Below are 24,792 nucleotides of genomic sequence, written 5' to 3'. Positions count from 1 at the left end.
CCTCTACCCCCACTCCAAACGTTTCTGTTTGTTTGTCGTTTTTGTTTTTACATAACTGGCATGCATGCTTCATTATCATTTGGTAAATTAAACAAACAAAGAAAACCAAAAAGTACAGCCCAATATTTTTAATTTACACACTCCTGCTCTAGAATTTTATCTGCACAGACAAAGCTTATTTCCACCTAAGTGAACAAGAGTTTGGCTGTGATAGACAGGAAGTTAGCAAGGCTTTTTATTGTCAAGTAAAATAGGTACCGCCAAACTCCAGATGTAGAGTAAGATACACATTGAACTCGAAGTCATCTTTATACTCATGACAGCCCAGGCAATAGACAGCTTAATATTGGAGCCATCTTTAGGCGAATACCAATTCGTTAACACCATCGTAACTTGAACAGCGGCTATGAAATACACAACATGGAAAAACGAGTAGCTGTAAGGCACCCTCTCTTCAGATAATTCACATTCTTTGAAGTCTTCATTTTCATCTACTTCTGCGCATTGGTCTCTTGCTCGCTCTTCATCTGGGTCTTTGGCTTTCCGACGACGGAGCCCGACGATTAGACGGAGTGAAGTCGCGAATAGCTTTCGTAGAGTGTCGGTCAACGGGGAAATGCGAACGCTGAAGTATATCACAGTGATTACCAGGGAGAACAGGTCTAGCGAAGCCTGAATGTTCAGATTAGGTCTCATGTCTGCTTCGGCGACGTAGGTGGCAACAGGGTTACACTTCTCGTTTGGATTGTAAGATAACGCTGACCAAGTGAGATACACTGAAAAAGTGGTTACTACTGCAGACTGCAGAAGTCCGCCATCTTGAGCCTTTGGGTGGATTGATATAATGGCAGCTACAGCACACAAGACAAGATTTACGCTCACAAACACTTTGTTGGTTTTGCATGTTCGCGAAGCACCGAAAAATACGTAGAAGAAAACGATGGCAGTTGCTGAAATAACATACAGGATTACAGTGAGAGTGAACACAGAGTAAAACCAGTATTTGTTCCCGGTTTGCTCCATTCTGGAAGCCCAGGTTTTATTCCAAAGACGCGTCAGATCGACCAGCAAAAACAACTGAATAATGATAAAGAAGAAGGTACTCACAAGACCGAAATACATCCACACTTTGCTGAATTCCATAGGAATGAAAAAGGTGAACAAAACGAGGCCGAAAAACAGGCCAAACTTGACAAACCACAGGCCGTTGTGGATCAGCGCTCGAGGGTCGCGGTATGTTTCAACGGAGTACAGAATCAGCGAAAACAGGAGAAAGAAAGCTGCCATTGAAAAGCAGATTCGATAAACGGCCAAGTAAGCTGGATCCATACTGAGACAGTTTCCCATTTTTGTAAGCTTGTTGCAAAAGTACACGTTGCTCTCTAGCGCACGCCGCACGCCAGGAAGGTACATCGTGCATGACACGGCCGTTCCGACCAATAGGAAGAAAGTATAGACAAACCTTGTCGATTTTGATTGGTTCCATAGCGGGCACGGTTCAATGAACAATGTGTAGAGTGATTTGCACGTGAACGTCGCCAGTGATGTTAGAATGCCTTGTATGGAATGAACGTCTTGGTCAGGAAAAATGCTAGGAGCTATGAGGCTCCAATTGTACAGTAGTATTGTAACCAAAGTAGCTAAAGTCTTTACCGTCAATGTGATCCAGTTGACTGCCAACTCTCCGTATGTGCTTTCCCTGGGATTGTACCAGTTCGTGATTGTCATCATGACGTGTACTGAAAATAACGAAAACACAAAATATAGAAGCGAATAGTTATAGCTTCCTTTAGTCTCTGAAGAGGTTTCGCGTTCACTCGTGGCTGATGTCTTGCCGTTTGAAATCACCTGCTGTCCAAACTTTCTGTAATAGCCTTGTGGCTCCCGCAAACACGCAAACGCAAGCAAGCAGAAGATAGTAAACACATTTATAGCGGAATATAAGTTTAAATCAGGTTCGTTTCCAGTTTTCATTGCATAATCACGCTCGGCACTGCATTCAGATTGTCCGTAGCTCAGCGATGCGTAGGTTAAATACGTCGTGTACATCGTCACGAAACTTGTTTGAAGTAATCGCTCCGAGTCGACTATAAAAGAAATAACAATGGCCAGTAAACACAAGAGAACTGTAGCAGTTAACAGAAATATATTTATCTTACAGTCATCTTTGCTGTAGAATATATAAAGTAGGATAACCACAATGGCCGAAGAGAGGTACATTGTGCTCGCTGAAAGGAAACGTAAAAAATTCCAAAACATAGGTGTTGCTTCATCCATCTTGTCCGTTAGAAATTCATTCCAGCTCTTCGCCGCGTCGACCAGAAACACAAACTGTATTAGCGTGTAAACGAACGAACATGCCATGCCAAAATACATCCACGCTAAACCAAAACCGCTTCGAGGAATATTCAGTGCGGAGAACACAAAAATGCCGAGTAAAGCAAGTTTTGGAATCCAGAATCCGGAATGAACTCTGCGCCGGAGTTTGTCATCCGTAGGAAGCGCAAAAAATACTGCGCATAGAATCAGGAAGAATATTGAGCAGGCAAAAAAGGTTCGGTAAATCAGTGAGTAAGGTAGCATAGTTTGACAGTTCGCTGTTGCACTGTGATTCGAGGTAGACAAACAGAAGAAATCCTCAGCTAACGCAGTTTTCACCGTTGGATGAAATAGAGCGTAGGACAATACGATGACTAGAGCGAAGATTAGCAGATAAAATAAATGAATTGCTGTAAAATTCTCGCTGATCGGCGCGCCAGGTCCAATTAATGAAACAAAATGAAATCTTTGCGACTGCAAGTTAGGAGATTGTTTAGAGTCCAGCTCGTCTTTTTGTCCTCTTGTTTTGCATGTTTTTGTTTCTGCTAAGCTGTCCATGCCGTCTTCACTTTCTTTTGCGTCCACTTCTCCCTTGAAATGTTCCATATAAACAACCGTTCCTTTCCGGCCAATGTTGTTGTTTTGCTCCTAATGGCGCGACCTTAAGATCAGCTCGTCGCTGCCTCGTGTTAAGAGGGGCTCATTGCTACAGTCCTACAAAATATGGCGGTAGCTTTGTTCATTGTACAGTCATAAAAATTACTGCAGCTGTACAACATATTTCCTAGTTACCAGAACCCTTCGCTTGGGTAGAAGTACAAGAGAAATTAAACGTTTCCACGCCCAATTTCAGCCGCGTAATCTTTAAAATAACCCCACTTATCTGCTCACCTCCGAATTTATTTTGTTGAAGTAGATGTCGAGATTAACCCTTTCGCTACCAGGCTCAAAGTATAAATTCTCCTGGGCGATTCCATTCAGTTATCTAGGTGTTAGTATCGAGAAAATACCTGCAGAACAAGACAGTGTTCCAAAGTTGATGATATTGTTTTTTCTCGTTACATGTCTGCGAGAAAATGTATTGATATTGAAAGGAGAAATTGAATATTAATCGTTCTTGAGATAAACGAAAATAAAACTGATGTATTTTGTAATGACTGGTGGCTCTCGCGCCACCTGTTATTTAGTTAACAACGAAGATGGGTAAAACATTATTAACCAGCGATTACCAAGTAACCGAGCTTTTCGAAGATGGGTAAAACATTATTAACCAGCGATTACCAAGTAACCGAGCTTTTCGCTGCAGTTTCGCGGTGACAAGACTGAAAGGAGAGCGTGCGATGCCAGTACAAAAGCTCAACTGCCTTTTGGGATCCACGACCTTAGCGAGTTTTGTGCTTACGTCGCTTGCAATTTGCTCTTTTCATTGCACAACATTTAAAAATCGTCTATTTTTTACGACAGCATCAGAAACCGCTTCGAATATAAAGAGAGTCGCCTTTTTAAATGTTTCTCGATGCAAAAAATAAATTAAAATCTGCTGCGCAACGAAATGTGGTATGAGAGTTTTCCAGAGCCGGTAATACAGAATGAAGGTGTTGTGAGAGTTTACAATCCGGACATTGATCCATTTATTTTATAACGGACTTGATATTGTTAAAATGATAGTGATAATGTTCATTTACTTATATATCGCTAAATCCAATGAAATACCCTATAGCGCTTTACAAATATACGATTAACTACCTTTCAATACAAAATGGTTTAAAGAAATCTTGATAGTTACCAGTAACTATCAAGATTAGGGAGTGCGTTCGATGGGGTCTCGATCCCAGGCTCTCTCTCTCCTTTGCCAAGTTGGTGATGTCATCCGCCGCCGGCGGAGAGAAGCGATAGCCGGAAATACGTCTGCGTTCGCAGGCTAGCTCAAGTGGGACTAGAATCGAAATTCAGATATCTCCATTATTTCGTTCTTACATTCAATACAACTGAGCTATGCATGAAACAAGGGATCCACTCGTGGGCTTTTCCCGTTGTGGCTTTGTAGCTCGACAGAGGATAAAGCATTGGACTACTGACCCGAAGTTTGTGGCTTGGAGGCTTGACTAAGCTCATGATATCTGTTGCTTTTGAGATTTTTTGCCTCACTGGTCAGGATTTTCAGGGTCCAATTACCATTTACCTAACTGGTGTATTGAAACTTTTGCAAAGAGGTCATTCAGTTTCTTTAAACAAGGAAACAAGACCTAGTAAGTACTTCGCTTCGCAGGCTAATTTCAATACACATCTATTGCCAGCTCATGTTACCCGGCTGTGCCTCGTAGTGCAATAGGGTTCGTTGCTTTCGTATAAAACCCTATGAACCATATATTTTCTAAAGCTTAATAATTCGCTTAATAATAGTTTGTGGTTCATTTGGTAAAAAAAGAGGCAAAAATTTAACGTGTTTATCGAAGGAAGAGTTTATCCAACACGTCCAAGACAACATGTTGTTATAAATCCACCGGATAACGAATAACTGGTGCATTGAAAATCCTAGGCTTTCTGCATGTTTGCAAAACGTTTGATCATGAATGCAAAGAAGCACACAACGAAAAAAAGGTCCTTGTTCGCTTTGCTCTCCAAACTCTTTTTGTAGCCCTGGATCTGAGAAGATTAGTTGTGACTATCGGCCTCATTTAATTAGCCCTTATGCCTTGTGCCAGCCCTGCAATTAGCATAGCTTACTCACTGTTTTGTCAGTCTTAGTTCACCTAAGGAAAAGTGTAAAATAATTTTGATGTTTTATAAAGAGCTTACAAAAAGAGAACATTCTTCACTTAAAAGCCTCAAACGGCGACGAAAATTGACTTCGCCTTCAGATTTTGAGCCTCCTTCCTTCACCAGTAGCTTAGCGGTAATTTGCGTGCATTTAGGGCTATCCAGCCAATTTCTATTCATGTGAGCCTGTGTTCAATTTTGGGAGGGGGAGTGTTTGTAAAGGAAGGTAATGCTATTTATGTGTCGTTGTTTTGATTGTGCAACTATTTGTTCTTCTGTACATCCCATCATTAAACTAGAAGGAACGATGAGGAGTCTCGCGCATATGTTTTCATTCCCCAACTTGGCTACAATGAGTAATGTACTTATACGGAAACTGACAGTAAGGAATACTCTAATCGGGTTGGGGGGGGGGGGGGGGGGTTCCAATCTAAAGGGTACGGGAATGCTCCTAGGACAATGTTAGTTAAAGACCTAAGGAAGACCAATATGGGCGTGGTTCAAGTTTTACTCAATCCCTAAAGGATTCCAATCTAAAACAGAAAAGCTGAAAAGCCACATAGTGGCGGAACTGGTGCTGATCTTAAAATGATCGGCCAGTGGAACGAATCTTGCAATCAATGCTGCATCTAAATAGAAAAAAAAAAGACCCTCGTAGTTGTTTACGCAACTTAAGCAGTTGAGAGAAGAAAGCCTGGAAAGAATTTAAGCTTGAACGGGATTCGAACCCATGACCTATCCGATACCAGTGCATTGCTCTACCAACTGAGCTATCAAGCCAATTGGTGGCTGGTCATGTTTGGTCATGTTTTGTAATACACCCGTGGAGGATAAATAAATGAGTATGAATATGAAACAGATAACCGTGAGAAAACCCGCATGCATTACGCCCTGGACGCCCCGGCCCGGGGACACAAGGCTGACCGTGGAAGACCAAGCACGAGATGGAGGAACGACTTAGATAGTTTCCTAAAGCACTGGCACCGTGTCGTGCAAAATGCTGTCCAGTGGAGATTTAGCGGCTGAAACTGAAACTGAACTGATATTTCAACCGCGGGTAAAAGATTATATAGAAGAAAGACCCTCGCAGTTATTTACGCAGACGTAAAGGTAATTTGGGTTTAATAAGTGCTAGATGGACAAGAAAAGTCTTCTTAGACGGATATGCTCTAAAAGTCTTATAACCACAGGTGCCCTCGCGTAGTAAAGGACTGTCTGGTGTATTATGAATTTAAAAAATAACCAGCTTCCAGTTGGCTTGATAGCTCAGTTGGTAGAGCAATTCACCGGCAGAGCAAAGGTCATGGTGTCGAATCCCGTTCAAATCTGTATATTTTGCTGTATTTAAAAGCACTTTTCGTGCTATTTTACCAATCGATCTACTAAGTTGGAGTAATGGAACAGTTTTAGTCAAGATATATACGCGAAGGGAATCACCACGTACTGCAAGTCAGTGAAGGATTTTTTTTTCTGTTTTTAATTTTATATATCTAGTAAGAATTTAGACGAATCAGTTAAACATACGAAGCTTGGTAGTCAGCCAGTAAGATCAGAGTATTTTTCATTATAAACTCTTTTTAATCTATGCCAAATTCGTCCAGATTACTTCCACTCCTTTTTTCTAGTTACAGCCGTACTCCTTAAATTTGAAGATTATTGGTCACTGGGTTTTAGCAGACATTGAGATTGAACAATAAAATGATAAACAGAGAAGTCATAGAGCACGCGAAACACGCGCTGGTTGCAATTTCCATGTGCGCTTGCATGCTTCGCCCTTCGCCCTTCTTTACCTTAGATGATTAAGAGTGCCTGACTGTAACTTTCGAGAATCGCTGGCCAAGCTTGAAAAATCGAAACTCCTGATAATTTGCCTGAAGTTTACTTTTGGGGAACTATCTTCGAAAATATTATTTGAATGTTCTGGAAATTTTTAGTTTTCGAGAATTTTGGAGAAAACGAAATAACGGGTTTTGCCTCATTAATTATGCAAAAATTTCACTCAAAATTAGCCAAGTTCAATACGCTTGTGTTGAAACAGTACGCAACGCTAGAAAGCGAGGTCGGTTTTGAATAAGAGCATAACTCACCTACTTTCTATCAATGGGACCTATGTAAACTTTTGTAGAACTTTGGAGGGTTTTATGGCTCTTTGAAAAATTGACATTTTGAGGACTTCGCGATGAGGCGAAAATTGAGTAAGTTTGAAGGTTTAAAATGCATCTTGGTATGTCAGGTATCGACTCGAGAGGAACATTGTGATAAAGCTTGGGTCTTCGTCTTTAATAATACGAAATAAAAAATCTGGGCAATCTATGCACGCGCTGACGAAAACCAAAGTTAGCGAGGCTTCGTTAACAAATTTGCATAATTCGCAACTGTTGGGAAAATGCTATGTTGTGGCGACTCGGTGAAAACATTGCATTTGTCTGTTTCTCTTTCTTGTTTAATAACGTGGTAGAAAAGGTCTGGAAAAAAATGCGTGATCGGAAAAGAAAATATTCGTCAAATTCTGGTGGGAAATTTGCATAATGCAAATCTTCCAATAAATCTTTCTGCAAAGGAATCTGATTGGGAAGCTTTCGTTAAGAGACCATTTGACCGAAACACCCCACATATAAGGAGTCAAAACAACGTTTAATAATTCGATTTTAACCAATTATTGTCGAATCTTAACCTTTGAATTAATAGTGCCAAACTGATACTCGCTATTGCGTTACCTGCGTCACGTCAGTAGCTGTCGATAAGTCTTAGAATAGAATATAATGCCCACAAACCAACTTGTGCTGCGAAATTGCCAATTACAACAACTAGAAAAAAGACCTTTATTTACTGGCATATGAGTGGTTTTGATAAAAATAAAACGTTCACATGACAATTGAATCACGTTTAAAAGATACATGCTTGTCAAATGAGATGCGAAAGTTGGACATAGTGTCGGTCTAAGTGAATATTTTTGATTAAATCAAGTTTGTTTACTGGAATGCATGCTTTTTCAAATAGCTAGTCCAACCTTCTTCAGTAGCCTTCCAAATAATGATCACTCAGAATTGGGTCAGTCAAAAAAAACTCTCAATTTGTGTTGTTTGATACTGTACCTTCGCAAGTGACTGAAAAACAATGTCAGCTGGCACGCCATATTTTAACGTAATTACTGGTATGAAATATCACACATTCACGGATACACGCTTCAAAAAACCTGTGTGCCAATTTCCGTTTCACAAAATAATAACCTACCTACAGTCCACATTGGCTGTAGGGCATGCATTTATCTTTGTCGAATGTCAACAACAGAAACACGGGTATCTCAGTGACACTGTATACACGCAATGTCTACTGCATACATCACAGATAGTCGAAGCTCTATGACCTTTGTTTGACCTTTATATTTTGATGTCACGATGAGTGTTACGCAAGGGTGTCAATTATAAGGGTTTGTATGGGAATTTACGTATGTGTTTTGGAGTCGAAAGTAAAGGGCATGAATTGAACAAAAATTGCTTACCTTGTCTCCTTGATCTCTTGCCAGTGTTTGTGCGCCATATTTTGGCCATTTTAGTACGATTCCAGTGAGTTTTTAAAGGTTTGCTGAAAATTTTCCTCTCTCTATACGATATCCCACTATAGATATATATCCCCAAAATCGTTGTCACTGTGGTAGCAATAGTATTCTTTGAAATAAATTGCAATGTTCACAACGCGGTCATTATAAAACACGAGTTGCAGACGAAGAACTGCGGACCACGGGGTGATAAAGTTCGTATTAGGATAGGAGGACTATGGACTACGGACTATGGACTGAATGCACGCCCTACAGTTTACATTGGCTGTGGGGCATGCATTTATCTTTGTCGAATGTCAACAACAGGAACACGGGTATCTCAGTGACACTGTATACACGAAATGTCTACTGCATGTACATGTCTATGTACGACATCTAGATGATTTATTGTGCACGTGGGCTCATTGGCTGATCACGATCATGATCATCAAACATCCTTTTGCGAATTTAATCACGCCAGTTTTCACCATATCGAACCCTGAGATGAATGCTTAAAACTAAAATGACGGCTCTCTTCAGCACGTATTAAAAATCCAGCTGTTTCGCTGAGATAAAGCAAGATTTTATGTTTGCACTGTCGATCCTCACTATTTTATTCCAAGTCCTTGTTTTGTTTCTAAAAAAAAAAAAAACAATAAAGGGACAAAAACAACTACCGAAACTTGATTTGATACATATTAAACTTACTGAGAATGAATACAAGAAAGATATGATTTTCAGACTTCAGTACTCCTTTAAACCCAGTCCGTAGTCCGTAGTCCGTAGTCCGTAGTTCGAAGTCCCCGCTTACTTTAGTTTCTCTTTTATACCCAGTCCGTGGTCCGCAGTCCTTTGTCCGCGACTCAGACTTTATTCTGACATCATTGTTGACGTTGCAACGAAAACTATTGCTACTGAAGTGACCAACCTTTTGAGGACATACATAGCAGGATATAGAGCGAGGAAAATTTTCAGCAAACCTTTAAAAACCCACTGGAATCGTACTAAAATGGCCAAAATATGGCGCACAAACACTGGCAAGAGATCAAGGAGACAAGGTAAGCAATTTTTGTTCAATTTATGCCCTTCATTTTCGACTCCAAAACACGTTCGTAAATTCCCATACAAACCGTAATGATTTACACCATTGCGTAACACTCATCGTGACATATAAAGGTCAAGCAAAGGTCATAGAGCTTCGGCTACCTGTGATGTATGCAGTAGACATTGCGTGTATAAAGTCTCACTGAGATACCCGTGTTTCTGTTGTTGACATTCGACAAAGATAAATGCATGCCCTACAGCCAATGTGGACTGTAGGTAGGTTATTATTTTGTTGAACGGAAATTGGAACACAGGTTTTGAAGCGTGTATCCCTGCATGTGTGATTTTTCATACCAGTAATTAAGTTAAAATATGGCGTGCCAGCTGACATTGTTTTTCAGTCACTTGCGAAGGTACAGTATCAAACAACACGAACAGAGAGTTTTTTTGACTGACCCAATTCTGAGTGATCATTATTTGGAAGGCTACTGAAGAAGGTTGGACTAGCTATTTGAAAAAGCATGCATTCCAGTAAACAAACTTGATTTAATCAAAAATATTCACTTAGACCGACACTATGTCCAACTTTCGCATCTCATTTGACAAGCATGTATCTTTCAAACGTGATTCAAGTGTCATGTGAACGTTTTATTTTTATCAAAACCACTCATATGCCAGTAAATAAAGGTCTTTTTTCTAGTTGTTGTAATTGGCAATTTCGCAGCACAAGTTGGTTTGTGGGCATTATATTCTATTCTAAGACTTATCGACAGCTACTGACGTGACGCAGGTAACGCAATAGCGAGTATCAGTTTGGCACTATTAATTTAAAGGTTAAGATTCGACAATAATTGGTTAAAATCGAATTATTAAACGTTGTTTTGACTCCTTATATGTGGGGTGTTTCGGTCAAATGGTCTCTTAACGAAAGCTTCCCAATCAGATTCCTTTGCAGAAAGATTTATTGGAAGATCTGCATTATGCAAAATTTGACGAATATTTTCTTTTCCGATCACGCATTTTTTTCCAGACCTTTTCTACCACGTTATTAAACAAGAAAGAGAAACAGACAAATGCAATGTGGGGTAAAATAACCATTTGAAGATAGCCTGGGTCAATGTTTTCACCGAGTCGCCACAACATAGCATTTTCTCAACAGTTGCGAATTATGCAAATTTGTTAACGAAGCCTCGCTAACTTTGGTTTTCGTCAGCGCGTGCATAGATTGCCCAGATTTTTTATTTCGTATTATTAAAGACGAAGATCCAAGCTTTATCACAATGTTCCTCTCGAGTCGATACCTGACATACCAAGATGCATTTTAAACCTTCAAACTTACTCAATTTTCGCCTCATCGCGAAGTCCTCAAAATGTCAATTTTTCAAAGAGCCATAAAACCCTTCAAAGTTCTACAAAAGTTTACATAGGTCCCATTGATAGAAAGTAGGTGAGTTATGCTCTTATTCAAAACCGACCTCGCTTTCTAGCGTTGCGTACTGTTTCAACACAAGCGTATTGAACTTGGCTAATTTTGAGTGAAATTTTTGCATAATTAATGAGGCAAAACCCGTTATTTCGTTTTCTCCAAAATTCTCGAAAACTAAAAATTTCCAGAACATTCAAATAATATTTTCGAAGATAGTTCCCCAAAAGTAAACTTCAGGCAAATTATCAGGAGTTTCGATTTTTCAAGCTTGGCCAGCGATTCTCGAAAGTTACAGTCAGGCACTCTTAAGAGACTACTTGGAGTGTAACCTACGAAAGAGGATACTGATCTATTGATTCAAAATTCAGGTTCACAATTTGACAACGTTGAAGACACCCTTTTATAGCTTTGCAAAGTTGTAATTAGATTAATGGCGGGCTACTGAGTCGACATTTCTTGCCTGAGCACGATCAAAAATCCTAATGAGAAAAGAGCGACGAATAAAGGTCTCTTTTGGTGCGGCTAACAACACCCACAATCGCGATTTACCCATTAATTCTCCGAAACTCGATCATTCACAAACACACGCATATCTAACTAGAAGAATTAAAAGGGAAATTTATTGTTTTCGACAAAAATTAAATTACACACCACGATAAGAGCAGTCTAATAACGTTAAATACTGTTTATAATAAATAAGGTTACAGAAAGCTGCTCTTTCAATATATTGCATGCAGTCTAATAAAGTTAAATACTGTTTATAATCAATTATGTTACAGAAACTTGCCCTTTCAATATTGCATGCAGTGTAATAAAGTTAAATACTGTTTATAATCAATAATGTTACAGAAAGCTGCCCTTTCAATATTGCATACAGTGTAATAAAGTTAAATACTGTTTATAATCAATAATGTCACAGAAAGCCGCCCTTTCCATATATTGCATGCAGTCTAATAAAATCTAAATACTGTTTATAATCAATAATGTTACAAAAAGCTGACCTTCAATATTGCATGCACTCTAATAAAGTTAAAAACTGTTTATAATCAATAATGTTACAAAAAGCTGACCTTTCAATATTGCATGCAGTCTGAAAATTAACAAATCGACGGCAGTTTTCTATGTTCTATACTCTTATAGACCATAAAATGACGTCAAAAAATGTTCACAACTCAAGTGGAACCACGAGCAGCAGGCGAGTGGTTTCACTGCCAAGTTTTGGACTGTTTATAATCAACAATGTTACAGAAAGCTGCCCTTTCAATATATTGCATGCAGTGTAATAAAGTTAAATACTGTTTATAATCAACAATGTTACAGAAAGCTGCCCTTTCAATATTGCATGCAGTCTAATAAAGTTAAATACTGGTTATAATCAATAATGTTACAGAAAGCTGTCCTTTCAGTATTGCTTGCAGTCTAATAGGGTTAAATGCATGTAACCGTTTCAATAACGTCACGGTTTTTTTTTTAACATTAACTAATTAACATTTGTACGCTGATATTCAAGTGATCTTACATAAAGCTGTCGTATCGGTATTGCATGTAGTCTATATAGTACTGACAAAGTTTTAAAATACTCTTTATGATCGACAATGTCACAGTTCCTCCATTCAATTGCATTGACTACTTTACATTTGTACGCTGCTATTCAAGTGATCTTATACAGAGCTGCTCTTCTGTATTGCATGCAGTTATTGCCTGTTTTGCTTTAAAAAATCTTAGTACTGTTAACCTTGGAAGTGGAAAGATTAAATAGAAAAAGTAACTAAAAACATCGCAGACGACAAAACAAACTATCAGCTACTAGTCTCTTTCTTGACACGTTAGAAAGCCAACTAATCACGTGAGAAACCTAAGCTGGTAGAAACCAACTTCTATGTGGCTGGTTCACACTTTTGAGCTTTCTTTTTGGATGTTGCTCTCGAGCATCACTGAAATTAGGCTCAATAGAAATCTTTGATAAACTAGAAACCAAAGAGTTCAACAGAAAGCTTCCACGCGCCGACCCGTACAAGTTTCAAGTTTTTCTTTTTCCACTTCCTTCCTTTAATTCGATCCCGTCCCGCCGACCCGTACCGTACAGGATCTTCACACTGATGAGGCCGCGATTCTTTCTCGTAAAGAAACAGTGGTTTCCTTTGTATCCCGCCTGCATGATAGGAAATTTAAAAAAATCTTTTTCCTCTATGATTATTTCATCCCGTATCCCATCCCCGAAACTGACATCTGACACATTTGATAGACTGCATCCGTGTGAAAGCTATTTTGACCCTGATATAAGTCAGCTTACACTTGTAAGTCGAGTTGTTTAGGCACCGGACATGAGTGGCAGCCATGAATGGAGGTTTGTAAGAACATTTACAGTAGATCGACGAGTTTATCGCAATCACGAATGATATTTTTATCATTTTCACAACATAATTACCCATGCCGGCTCACTCGCATTATGTTTTACTTGCACACAGCTTATAAAATCCTTATTTCAGTTCAGTTACATTAAATAAGAATTTTTCTTTCAAAGTGGTCAATGAACTTAGTGCCTACACATACAGCTTTAAAAAAATTACGATTGTTGACTAAGTGCCGCTAAAAACTAATCCAATCTTTAAACAAAAGTTTAATTTAGTTCGAAAAGAAATATCTTTATTTTTTGATGTAAACCGTTGAGGTATTATTAATATATTTATAAGCTAATTTCTAACATAACATCTCGGTGATGTACTAAATTTTTAAGAAAGTCAGTAAGGCTGTTTTCCAGTTTGAAGTACCTGTGCGAGAGCACAAGGTGATATGGGTAATTTATTTATAACTTTATAAAACAGAGCTTTGGCTTTGGCTCACCCGGCTACAGACAGTAATTCGCAAAATTAATTAATGTTTGTGGTATTTTCTCCTATCCTATGGCACTGAGAGCCGTGAAATTTCAGGTAAATTACAAAAGAATTCAATCTACCCACTCTACTTTTTGATCTTCTCGCGTAGTTCTGCGGGCTTTCATTATAATTGAAGTGATTGTATATATTAAGGGAGTAGTCTGTTCTCTGTCAGATGGGGTAAATCGGCGGAACAACGCAGCCCTTGAAATAAAGATCTGAAGTGATGACAAATACTGAGATCGAACTGCAAAATTTATATTTGAAAAAGATTTTTAAACGGTTGCGTCTCTCGTTAAAAGGTAGCCTGCAGAAAGATCGGTTTTACTGATGTGGGGGAGGAGAGCTCCGCGCTTATTCTTTGGTATGTTCATCGACCATTTTCAAATAGGCAAGACGTAAATAGAATACTCTCTTTTTGTTATTTCTAAACTTTGTTTCTCTGTTTTCTCTTTCTCCCTGTCATTATTTCTTTATTTTCAAATTAACCTTTTATTTGTTGTTGGAGTACAGCTGTTGTTGGCGTCATCCCGTGGGTATGCTGACCAGATTAGCTTGTAAGTGGTTTTTCATTAATTATTTTCATTAAATTAAATATTAATTAGGCCTGGCAAGCCGGCATTCGCTTGAAATACGTTTTCAATACAAACCAGTTTTAAAAAGGGAAATTATTGGCGGTAAAAAACCTCCCAATCATCAGGCGAGAAGGTTCGATTTCCAGCGAGAATCGTGTATGCGTCTTTTACTCCGCTTGGAACAGTGTAGCTGCCGTATTCGCCAAAGTCTGTGTACGAATATTGGTTTGTGTTTGCATTAGGATAAATGAGGATGTCGTGCCCATCACCAAATATTGGCCCATAGCTTGAATGTCCACGAATTGCGTTCTGTGGCTTTACCACCACACTCTTGAAAGGTGCCAGTCCTTCCTTGTTGCGGAGTGAAAATATGAACGAATTGTTTGTGGAGCCATACGAACCGGACCCTGAAGAAGATGGAGAACAAACAAAGATACATGCATGAATTACAAGATAACTTAAGATTGCTTTTCTTTTCGTTTTTAAAAGAAACTATACGGGGCAAATATTCTATTTTTTTTTTGGCCTTTTTCTCATTGTTGGCATTATTGTTAAGCGATTCATAATCAACGGAAAAGCTAAATACGCAGACTCTAAAATTAAATTATTGCATTGTATAAAGTTTGACCAAAGCCAAATGAAGGAAAGCTAATTATCTGCACAATAGTTAATCGGCAAAATAATCACCTTTGAACTTTTTTTTTAAATTATGCTGGTCTGTAACGTTTCCCGCCGACTTTACAGGTCAATGGATCGAAACTAAAAACGAGGATTGCCCACATTTGAAAATAGTTTTACCCCTCAAATGTACGGAAACCATTTTTTAAATAATGCCTCCATAACAAATTTCGTGATTATCGGATTCCAATACAAACCCTGTATTTCTTCCCAGTTCGCCTTGTTTCAAACTTCGCATGAAGGAGTGCATTCCTCTTAGTCCCTTGGGCCTTACTATCAAGGGAAACAACCCAGTTTTGCCAAAACAATCTATTAGTAAGGTCCCTTTCATTTGGCCCAAGAATTCAAAGTTATTTTTTTCCCTTCATGCAAATTGTTCATGGGACAAGTCCCTGTCCTCTCGTGTAAACACTGTAAGGAACTTGTCCCACTAACAACAGTTAACGCAATAAATCTTATCTTACAACGTTGTTTTGACGGCACTGTGAATTTGCAGTACCGCTGGTTTTCCTAGAGTCACACATCAGTATGCACAATTGCCTGTGTCACTCACTGAATAATATACATCATTTTCAAAAAGTCAACCTGGTGTCACTCCACTCCACAAAATCATCCTTTGTGGATTTTCACAGTCCGAAAGTTTTAATCGGTCTGAGCTAATATAATTGGGTTAAGATTTGCAGCTGACAAATTGTTCCTCCAAAAGCTGTAGATCAAAAGTCCTTGTAGTTATCAACACCAAAACAGCCCCACCATACCGCAGAAAGAGACATCGACGCTAGCAATAGAAATTTCAGTGGTCGGTGTCATTAGATATGGTATGGTTCCATTGTGACACGGCTGTAAACACGTACAGGGCAAGCGAAACTACGAAGATTGTGGTCAATAAGGTTGTACACTTAGAGAAGCGAGGCTGGGGGAGGGGGAGGGGGGTTCTGAAAGCTACAACACATGTGTTTGTAATGTCACTCAGATAAACAACAGAGGAATTTTAAAATTACCGTCCCAGGGAATGTCCGTGTACCCTCCGAACACGTACGGACCATTTCGGATGATTGTAACGGTGTGTCTTTTTCCATCGCACCTGCTGTGAAAGGTACTGGCTGCCCAACCGTGTATGGAGGCGCGGTAACACAAAAGCCACTTTGGGTCATTTCCAACGGCAGGCGCAAGGAACGCGGCTAATATAGTTGAGTTAATCGACAAATCAGAGAACAAATCTGAAGGAGAAAAACAACTTACGTCCTTTTCAGAAAACGGAAAATCCCTTTTTGGATAATAACCGTTCTTTATGTAGCTTTTATATTTTTATCCCATAGTAGTTTTCCTTTATTGGGTTTGATTACTTTTTGTTCAATTTCGGCGCTTTCCTGAATTTTGGGGAAATCCAAAGATCCAACATGGCGGATAAAAGCTGGCAGCCATTTGACAATCATGATGTAATAACAACGTCATATGTCGGATTGACGTTGCGGATCTCAATGGAAACATCTTTGAACTGACAATTTCTCCTCCAAGTCTCATTGTCATAGCTTTAATTTATACTTGCAAAGTTATGGAGGGTGGTTGGTAGTACGGCGGAGGATTTCGGGTTCGGATTTGTGGATCCCCCATCGCGTGTTTGACAAGCAATCAGAAAGTCGCATATTAATGTAAACCGGAAAGATGCATTTAGCGTCCCAGAGTGGCTGTAGAGGCTAATTCTGGAGGTACAGTTGCGCCATGGTGTAGAGAGATACTGGAAGAGCATACTGCGTTGTAGACTTAACTGTGCAGTTGCTATTTAGTTTCCTTTCAATTTTTTTGTTAGGAGAAGTAATTAATCATCCAAAGTGTAAATTTGGGTGGAACACGTAGAGTTCGCGTTTTCGTGTGCTCTCGAGTTTAAACAATTTCAATTTCTCCACTCGCGATCCTGACCTTTTACACGGTTGCGCGTCACAATTTTTTTTCTAAAAACAGATTTTTTTGGTAGAACACATGGGGACAAGCCCATAAGTTAAATTTGATCTCATTACGGGCTTCACCCGTGATAATGGCTCACGATATCAATGAAATTTTAAACTTTGTTCTGTACAGTCGTAACTTTTTGTCGTTTAAGTCCAATAATAAGGTGGCTAAAACTCAATTGCAGCAGAACGCAGACAAAGGGACTTACCTGTTTCGCAGTTTTTCCCCTTGAATCCTTCCTTGCAAACACAGACATAGCTTTTCACCTTGTCGTACAGTGTCACGCATTTACCGTTATTCTTACAGGGCCCGCTGCTACACGGAGACTACAAAGAGGAAAAGAGACCATTTACTTCAAACTGTTACAAGGTAAATGAGAAGATTCTAAACAAAGCTTAAGATCTAGAGAGAAATTCAAAAGAATTTTTCAAAACCCTTAAACCGTTTTTGGGATCGAAGACTTGCACTAACAAACAAGCAGAAATTAACCTCAAAGTTAACGGTACTGTGGTAAGTGATCAAGCAAGAGTTGCCGTGACTCTAGCACGTCACTTTGCCACCCTTGCTGATAGTATTGGCGGAGACAGAGCTCAGCAATCAGAGAAACAACTCTGCAACCATCCAAGGTCTAGCGCGGATTAGATCTCACTGTGAAAATAAACAAGCAATAACTATTGAGTCTACCAACACAACAGAAGTACTGTGTGCACTTGAATCGCTTAAAACAAATAAGGCAAAGGGATACGATGATATCCCGGCTAAAGTACTGAATCTGGGAGCAAAGGAACTAGCCATACCCCTCACTAAGCTATATAACTCTTGCATCTCCAGTGGAAAATGGCCAAGTGAATGGAAAAGGGGAGAGTGGATACCCGCCTTCAAGACAGACGATCCACGCGACAAAGAGAACTACAGACCGGTTACAGTCCTTTCTGCTGTGGACAAAGTCTTTGAGCAGCTGATTAGCAAACAAATCACTGCTCAATTCGAAAGCCGCCTATCAGATTCCATTACCGCCTACCGCAAATCTCATAGCTGTGAGACAACCCTTGTCTCACTGGTGGAGCAATGGAAACTTGCAAGGGACGGGCACCAGTGTGTAGCTATACTATCTACGGATATGTCAAAGGCATTTGACTCACTTCACCCATCACTCATGCTTAACAAATTAAGAGCCTATGGTTTTGCGGAAAACACCGTAAATCTTCTACGCTCTTATCTCTCCAACCGACAAAACAGAATTAGACTGGGATCACTAGCAAGTTCTTGGCAAGTGGTAAACAGAGGATTCCCGCAAGGATCTGCGTTAGGACCACGTCTTTGGAACATCTTCCAGAACGACCTGGCCTATGAAATTAATTTGAACCTTTCTATGTATGCAGATGACCATCAGATTTACGAAGCAGGAAAGGATCTCGCAAACGTAAAGTCATCACTTAGCAGGACTGCAGAAAAAGCATCTAATTGGTATGAAGACAACATGCTAAAGGGTAACTATAGTAAGTATAGAACCATGACAATGCAGAACAAAAGAGAGATAACAACTCCGACCATGAGTATTCAAGGCAGCGAAATCGAGTCGACAGAGAAGTTGAATCTTTTAGGAGTGACGATAGATAGTAAACTGAACTTTAACCATCACATTAACAACGTGTGTAAAAAAGCAAGTCAAAGGATTGGGGTCCTTATGAGACTGAAAAACCTGATACCAACAGAAGCCAAGCTGCAGCTATATAAAGCCGCTATCTTACCATACCTTACTTATTGCCACCTCACCTGGCACTTCTGCAAGGCAAGCGATAGGAGAAAGCTTGAGCGCATACAAGAAAGAGGACTCAGGGCAGTTTTTAAGGACAAACATTCTAGCTACTGGCAAAAGCAGACATACCATCGTTATACAACAGACGATTGCAGGACATTGCCATCTTCATGTATAAGATTAAGCATGAATTACTGCCACAGAGACTTTTCCAATTAGACAGTGGTTCGTATTACTTAAGGAAGCGAGAATTTGTTCAACCTCGATTCTCTTCGGTGGCATATGGAAAACACTCAATTCGTTACCTAGGGCCTAAACTGTGGAATGATCTCACTCCTAGAATATCAACCCTCTCTGAAGCAATTCAAAAGAGTCATACGTAATCAGGACCTTACTGCCCTAGCAGCAAATGTCAGTAAGTGTCGAGGCTGCAACCTATGCCGAGAATGACTAGGGTTTACATGATTTTTTGCGATTGATGTATGAAATTTTATTCATATGGTTTACGATGTAAATTTTAATTCATTTTTTAGAATTTTCTAGAATTTAGTTAGGTGTCCACTATTAGTAGAGGGGACTTCTCCCCTCAGCTACATTTCTTGACACGTTAATAAAGTTATTATTATTATTATTATTATTATTATTATTATTATTATTATTATTATTATTATTATTATTATTATTATTATTATTATTTCCTGTTATGAAACTATTAGTAGCTATAGGCTAGTGGTAAGCCCACATTTTTTTTAAATAAGGAATGTTCTTCTTTATGAAGCTTTCCCTTTAAGGTAATTTAATCAAATTCCCATTATGGGTGACTAAGTCCCCTTCCAAGTGGTCAGCATGAATTTGTAAAACAGTAATATGCCGAGGATTAGGGATGGAGAAAACGGATCGGATTTCCAGCGTCTGCAAGGATGCTGCCCCCTTCCTCCCCTCCCACATCCTTTACAGGATTAACATTTTTAAGTAATAAAACACGGTTGCTGCACTAACAAAAGATGGTCGTAGTCAGTTCATCTAACTTGGAGGTGAATGTGAAACTATATTGATTTAATTTAGCTATATACCACCTATGTCAAAAAACTGCAATTAAAAAGAGCTACAAGTAACAAGTGAAATTTTGTTGTCATCAATTTTAGAGGAACTCTGTCATCATTTAATTTGAGTTAATGTGTTTGAACTGCTTTCATATTACTTGCTAGACAAGGAAGAAATGAAAATAGATGGTGGCAACTTGAAATAGTTAGCCATTGCATCAAACATCAAGTTCTTCATTTCTTTCATTATCTGTTTTCTATGATTATTTCTATTATCTGTTTTCCTTCGGCGGTAAGGAGTGGGGGAGGGGGGGTTGGAGGAGGAGGATAGGGGAGGCGCTCCGGGGGAGGGAACAAGACAGATGTATATAAGGGGCATTTGAAATTTATTGAAAAAGTTTCTATTAAAATTCTCTGCTAGTACCAAAACTTGCGATAAAAAACTTATTTCCATAATTTTCAAGTTCATTACTGAATACAAACTGGTCGTAAACTGTGAGCAGTGAATTCAACAGTTAAATTTGCATTTTCCGGTGCAGTGAACTATAAGTTGCTATGGTTACAGCAAATCAACAACTGATAAACACGGAGAAAACTTTAATTACTAATCTTTGGACGACTTAGCTTCCTAACGAATAGCCTCTTCCAGGCGTTCAGTTAGTTGGGGCGCAGCGCGAAAAAAGGCGCGCGAAAAAATAAAGAAAAAGCGCGCGAAGGGAAGCGAAAGAACGCCTGTGGGCAAACTTAACAAACGGTCGTTCCGGTATACCAGGATCTGGTATACCCTCTGATTGGTCAATTTTGACAGATTTTGTCAACGCTACAACGTTGCTGACGCAGATGAGAAATTCGATATGGCGGCGATCCTTTCATCGAGTGTCAAATCTGCGACAAACAACATTCTTAAAAATTTTCCGCATGTGGAGCGCCTTCGAGAATTCTTTTACTTTATTTTCGCGAATAATTTTTCGCAAAAAGCTACTTTTCTGGGGATTTGGGGAAAAAACCATTAAATTAATTGAGCCGAGATAAGCCCATTAAACTTTCGTCTCGTTCAGTTTTGATCATTTCTAAGGATAAAGGAGATCAGTTTACGTCTGGAGTTGCAACCGCGAAAAAATATCAGACGTTCGTCAGGATAAATCCTGTTTCCTAGCCAGAAACGTAATAAATTTTGATCCACGAACGTTGATTCACCAAACAACACGAAAGTGAAAAATCACTGGCGCATAAGACGATTGAACATCACGACATAAACAACGAAGGAGCTTAACACTTTAATGACTGTTTGTTCTCCGTCGATATTCATGGCAGAATCGATTTGGCCACAAATATAAATAGGCGATACTCCCAACGTACTTTGGTCATCACCACTTGTCTGTCCGCCAAGGATTTGCTGGTCGATTCCTGTAGATCTCTTGAGTGCGTGTTAGCAGGCTTCGCGGAAGGAGTATATCTCCAGTCGGCGATCTAGCGTTCGTCTGTCGTTTTGCCGCTTTCAGCGATTCTCTTTCCACAATCCCCGAGAATAGTTTCACAATACTGACATGCGTTCTAGCCAGTATTCTTACACAGGTCAAACAACTTACATTCGAGAAACTTGGGTCTCTTTTCAGTTCATGCCCCAACGAACTGGCAAGGTCGGCCAACACTATTAAAGCTCTCTGCTCCCGAAACCTTATTAAAAACAACATTAAAAATAGATACTCCGGGAATTTTTGTTCCCTGGCACTTTACAATTTTCTGGCAAAACCTGCAACACGTCGGAGGATGGACTGTCAATTCGCTTGCAGAAAAAAACGGAGAATTGAGGGACATGAAAAGCACAATCGAACAGGAATCGCAATTCAAGATTGAAGGATAATATTTCCCGGAATTCTGATTAGGGTCTGATTGACATCTGCTGACAACTGAAAACCACAAGCCATATAAGTGGGCGGAACGACCGTTTGTTAAGTTTGCCCACAGGCGTTCTTTCGCTTCCCTTCGCGCGCTTTTTCTTTTTTTTTTCGCGCGCCTTTTTCCGCGCTGCGCCCCAACTAACTGAACGCCTGGAAGAGGCTACCTAACGAAAAATATGTCCGAAAAAGTTTTCATCCGAATATTATCTGAGCACTTAATACATTGATAGCGGTGAATACAGCAGGTGACCGTTTTCAGTTGTAAGTGAGGTAAGCTATTAGTTGCCGTGGCTACACCCAATAAGGAACTATCTAGACGGAACTGTGTTATTCTCTCAAAGTGTTAAGTTCGACATTTGAAAAAAAAAATGAATAAATAAAAAGAGGTACGAGATTATCCAAGAAAAGGCTCGGGAGCTTTTAATTCCATCCTAACTCATTGTCCCAAAAATTTTAAGTCCGATCTTGTTTCCATAAATCCAGTACCTTTTATAGAAACCTTAAAATTTTTTCTCTCCTGGATGTTTAAGCTAATTCCATATTCAAGGAAGTTCTTCATTCATTTATGGCGCAGGTTAAAAATTTAAATATATTTCTATTAAATATTGGCTAAAGTGCTTTAGTTGCACTAAGTTTCGTTACTACCAATAGGTTACTATATGCATGCAGCTTTAACCTGCCTTAGAAAATCCATGTCATGTTAAGTTTGTTTTTATTGTTAGATTTTTGGGGGATACTCGAAACCGTAATAATTCTTTGTAATTGTTCATCGGAAGATGCAGCAAAAAGCGAAAGATTGAAATTAATCGAATGAAAAATATACATGTTTCGTTGAAACCTCGCTATTACAGATGGCAAAAATAAATTATAGACGTTTGACTGAAATAAATTCCCGCTATTAAGGACAGTGCTATTAACGACATGGCTATTTTTTAAGCGGTGTAAAAACAAAGTCGGTTTTATAGAGCCTTTTCGTAAACGTGAATATGTGGATGCCGAGTTTTAGCGCAGTAAGTACCTAATAAAAATAACTCCAAAGCCCAAAACGTTTCCTTATCTCAAGAAAAAGATGAAAATTGTACGCTGTTAAATATACAAATTATTAGTTTCACCTACCGGGATGCTGAAGTGATGAAAAAACTTGTTGGAGGCAAACTTGTCCGAATTGTTGTACTTGTCCGATGGAAGCAGTTCACACAAGCTTTGTCCGTTAATGTCAGGAAATGCAGCCAAGTTATAGGAAGTGCATGAGGGAATCTCTAAACAGGCAAATCCACATTCGTCTCCATATTCAACCAGCTCTAAACCAAGTTTGGTGATGTTCAAGAAGAAAAACTCGTCACTCTTGAAGTTTACAAAGTTCACGTCACCAGGTGAACCTTGGCTGAAAGCTTTTGGAAACAAAGGCATGAGAGAAAGAAAAGCGGTCTTAGTGAATTGGAAGTAAATTAATAAAGCAAATTATTTTTTTAAATAAAAGTTTGTGTAAAAAGGCCGTAGCTAAACAGTTGACAAAGTTCATTTCACCAATGAACTACAATTGAAAGCTTTTCGAAACATGCATACGTAAAGAAACGGTTCTTTATGAATTGAAAGAAAAACTTAATAGAGAACATTTTGAAACAAAACCCAGGCGCTTAAAATTAACGGAAAAAAAAAAAATGAAGACTGCTGAAAAACTCTACCTTTGGAAACCGATGGAAGGGTACAAAATATTGCTAGTAGGACAAGATCACTTCTTAGAACTGCGGCGACCTTTTTCATCCTGTCCGTTTTTCGTCTTTTGGTGTACTGTTGTGGATAGTGGTCGAGGTCCTTTAACAAGTTTGTTTATTTGTTAATTTTGTGCATGTCATATTGTGTCAGTCGCATACGAAATGGCATGTTGCCAGCAGGGGCTCACGTACCAGAAATTCGTATAAAATAATTTTATCTACATCTTTCAGGGAATAGTAGTTAAATTCTCAGGAAGGTCCCACAGACTACGGTCTCTGTCAAGTTCAATCCCCACATATTTTTAACACGCAAAAAGAGGAAAAAAGCATTGAATGATTGTTATTGAACGGAGGTCTTTTGTGGTTTACAGGCAGTGCTGAATGACACTTCCTTTGAGTATCAGAAAGCACCATTAATAAATTATAAGGGTATATCTGTGGGTCGGTATCGTGTCAGTTTGCATGAATAGCACGTTGACAGTTCAGGCTCGTTTACCAGAATTTCTCATAAAATAATTTCTTTTTTATCTTTCCAAAAATAGCGGCTAGAATTCTCAGGAGGGTCCCACAGACTATCGTCTCTATCAAATACAATCCCCACATATTTTAAACACACAGAAAGACAAAAGGAAGTAAATGAATGATTGTTATTGACGGAAGGTTTTGGCAGTGTACGTGCAGTGCGGCATCATTAATAAATTATAAGGGTATAAGTGGGCGGGAACAAAATAAGCAAATAGAATTCGGGCTTACGCAGCAGAAATTCATGCAAAACCATTAACGTTTCTAGAAACAAACCTCTATAAAAAGGAAGCTTGTTCGGGTTGTTCCTGTGCATCCTTGCGCGCTTAGGCAATGCGGGCGACTAGCCCTTCACACAATAATTCCCCCCCCCCCCCCCCCAAAAAAAAAAAAATAGAAGACTTTCCAAAAGCACGCTCGTTATTTCTATTTTAATTTTTCTTAATTCAACTGTATTCCTTATACTTAGCTTACAACGGCGCTACTCGATCCCAAAATGGACTAAATAAAGAAAAAGCTATTCCACATCTCACGCTTCATCGTCGTCATCATCTTAATCATAATCATCATCATGATCATTCCATCCGTTCCTAAGCGGCACACAGGGCTTATCAGATTATCAGCTTTAGGAATCTTTTTCAAGCTTCCTTTTGAAAAAAAAAAAAAGAAAAAGAAGTCCAAAACAT

The 24,792-nt window shown here is 39.1% G+C and overlaps 2 protein-coding genes across 2 annotated transcripts; both read right to left on the bottom strand.

Moving 5' to 3' along the window:
• Window positions 1-138: 138 nt before the first annotated feature.
• On the bottom strand, window positions 139-3,146 carry LOC146489110 (uncharacterized). The gene has a single exon (XM_085105858.1). The coding sequence runs from the start codon at window positions 2,923-2,925 to the stop codon at window positions 223-225; it is 2,703 nt and encodes a 900-aa protein (XP_084961984.1). The 5' UTR covers window positions 2,926-3,146; the 3' UTR covers window positions 139-222.
• An 8,533-nt stretch (window positions 3,147-11,679) lies between these two features.
• LOC146489109 (uncharacterized) lies at window positions 11,680-23,681 on the bottom strand. The gene is made up of 5 exons (XM_085106155.1): window positions 23,555-23,681; window positions 22,986-23,260; window positions 17,375-17,492; window positions 16,218-16,436; window positions 11,680-14,945 (listed from the first exon to the last, which is right to left on the bottom strand). The coding sequence occupies exons 1-5, from the start codon at window positions 23,631-23,633 to the stop codon at window positions 14,632-14,634; spliced, it is 1,005 nt and encodes a 334-aa protein (XP_084962281.1). The 5' UTR covers window positions 23,634-23,681; the 3' UTR covers window positions 11,680-14,631.
• Window positions 23,682-24,792: the final 1,111 nt, after the last annotated feature.

Source organism: Pavona decussata, unplaced genomic scaffold, assembly GCF_977016875.1.
Source record: "Pavona decussata unplaced genomic scaffold, jaPavDecu1.1 SCAFFOLD_6, whole genome shotgun sequence".
Taxonomy (NCBI): Eukaryota; Metazoa; Cnidaria; class Anthozoa; order Scleractinia; family Agariciidae; genus Pavona; species Pavona decussata.
Note: the sequence above shows the minus strand (reverse complement) of the source record. Positions and strands in the feature narration are given on the sequence as shown.

What these genes read in the sequence shown, in the direction of transcription:
- LOC146489110 (XM_085105858.1), bottom strand. Translation starts at nt 2,925, where the DNA reads ATGGAACATTTCAAGGGAGAAGTGGACGCAAAAGAAAGTGAAGACGGC.
- LOC146489109 (XM_085106155.1), bottom strand. Translation starts at nt 23,633, where the DNA reads ATGAAAAAGGTCGCCGCAGTTCTAAGAAGTGATCTTGTCCTACTAGCA. An exon ending in CCTTCCATCGGTTTCCAAAG is followed by an intron (nt 23,261 to 23,554) that starts GTAGAGTTTTTC and finishes TGTTTCCAAAAG; the next exon opens with CTTTCAGCCAAGGTTCACCT. An exon ending in GGGGAAAAACTGCGAAACAG is followed by an intron (nt 16,437 to 17,374) that starts GTAAGTCCCTTT and finishes TTTCTCCTTCAG; the next exon opens with ATTTGTTCTCTGATTTGTCG.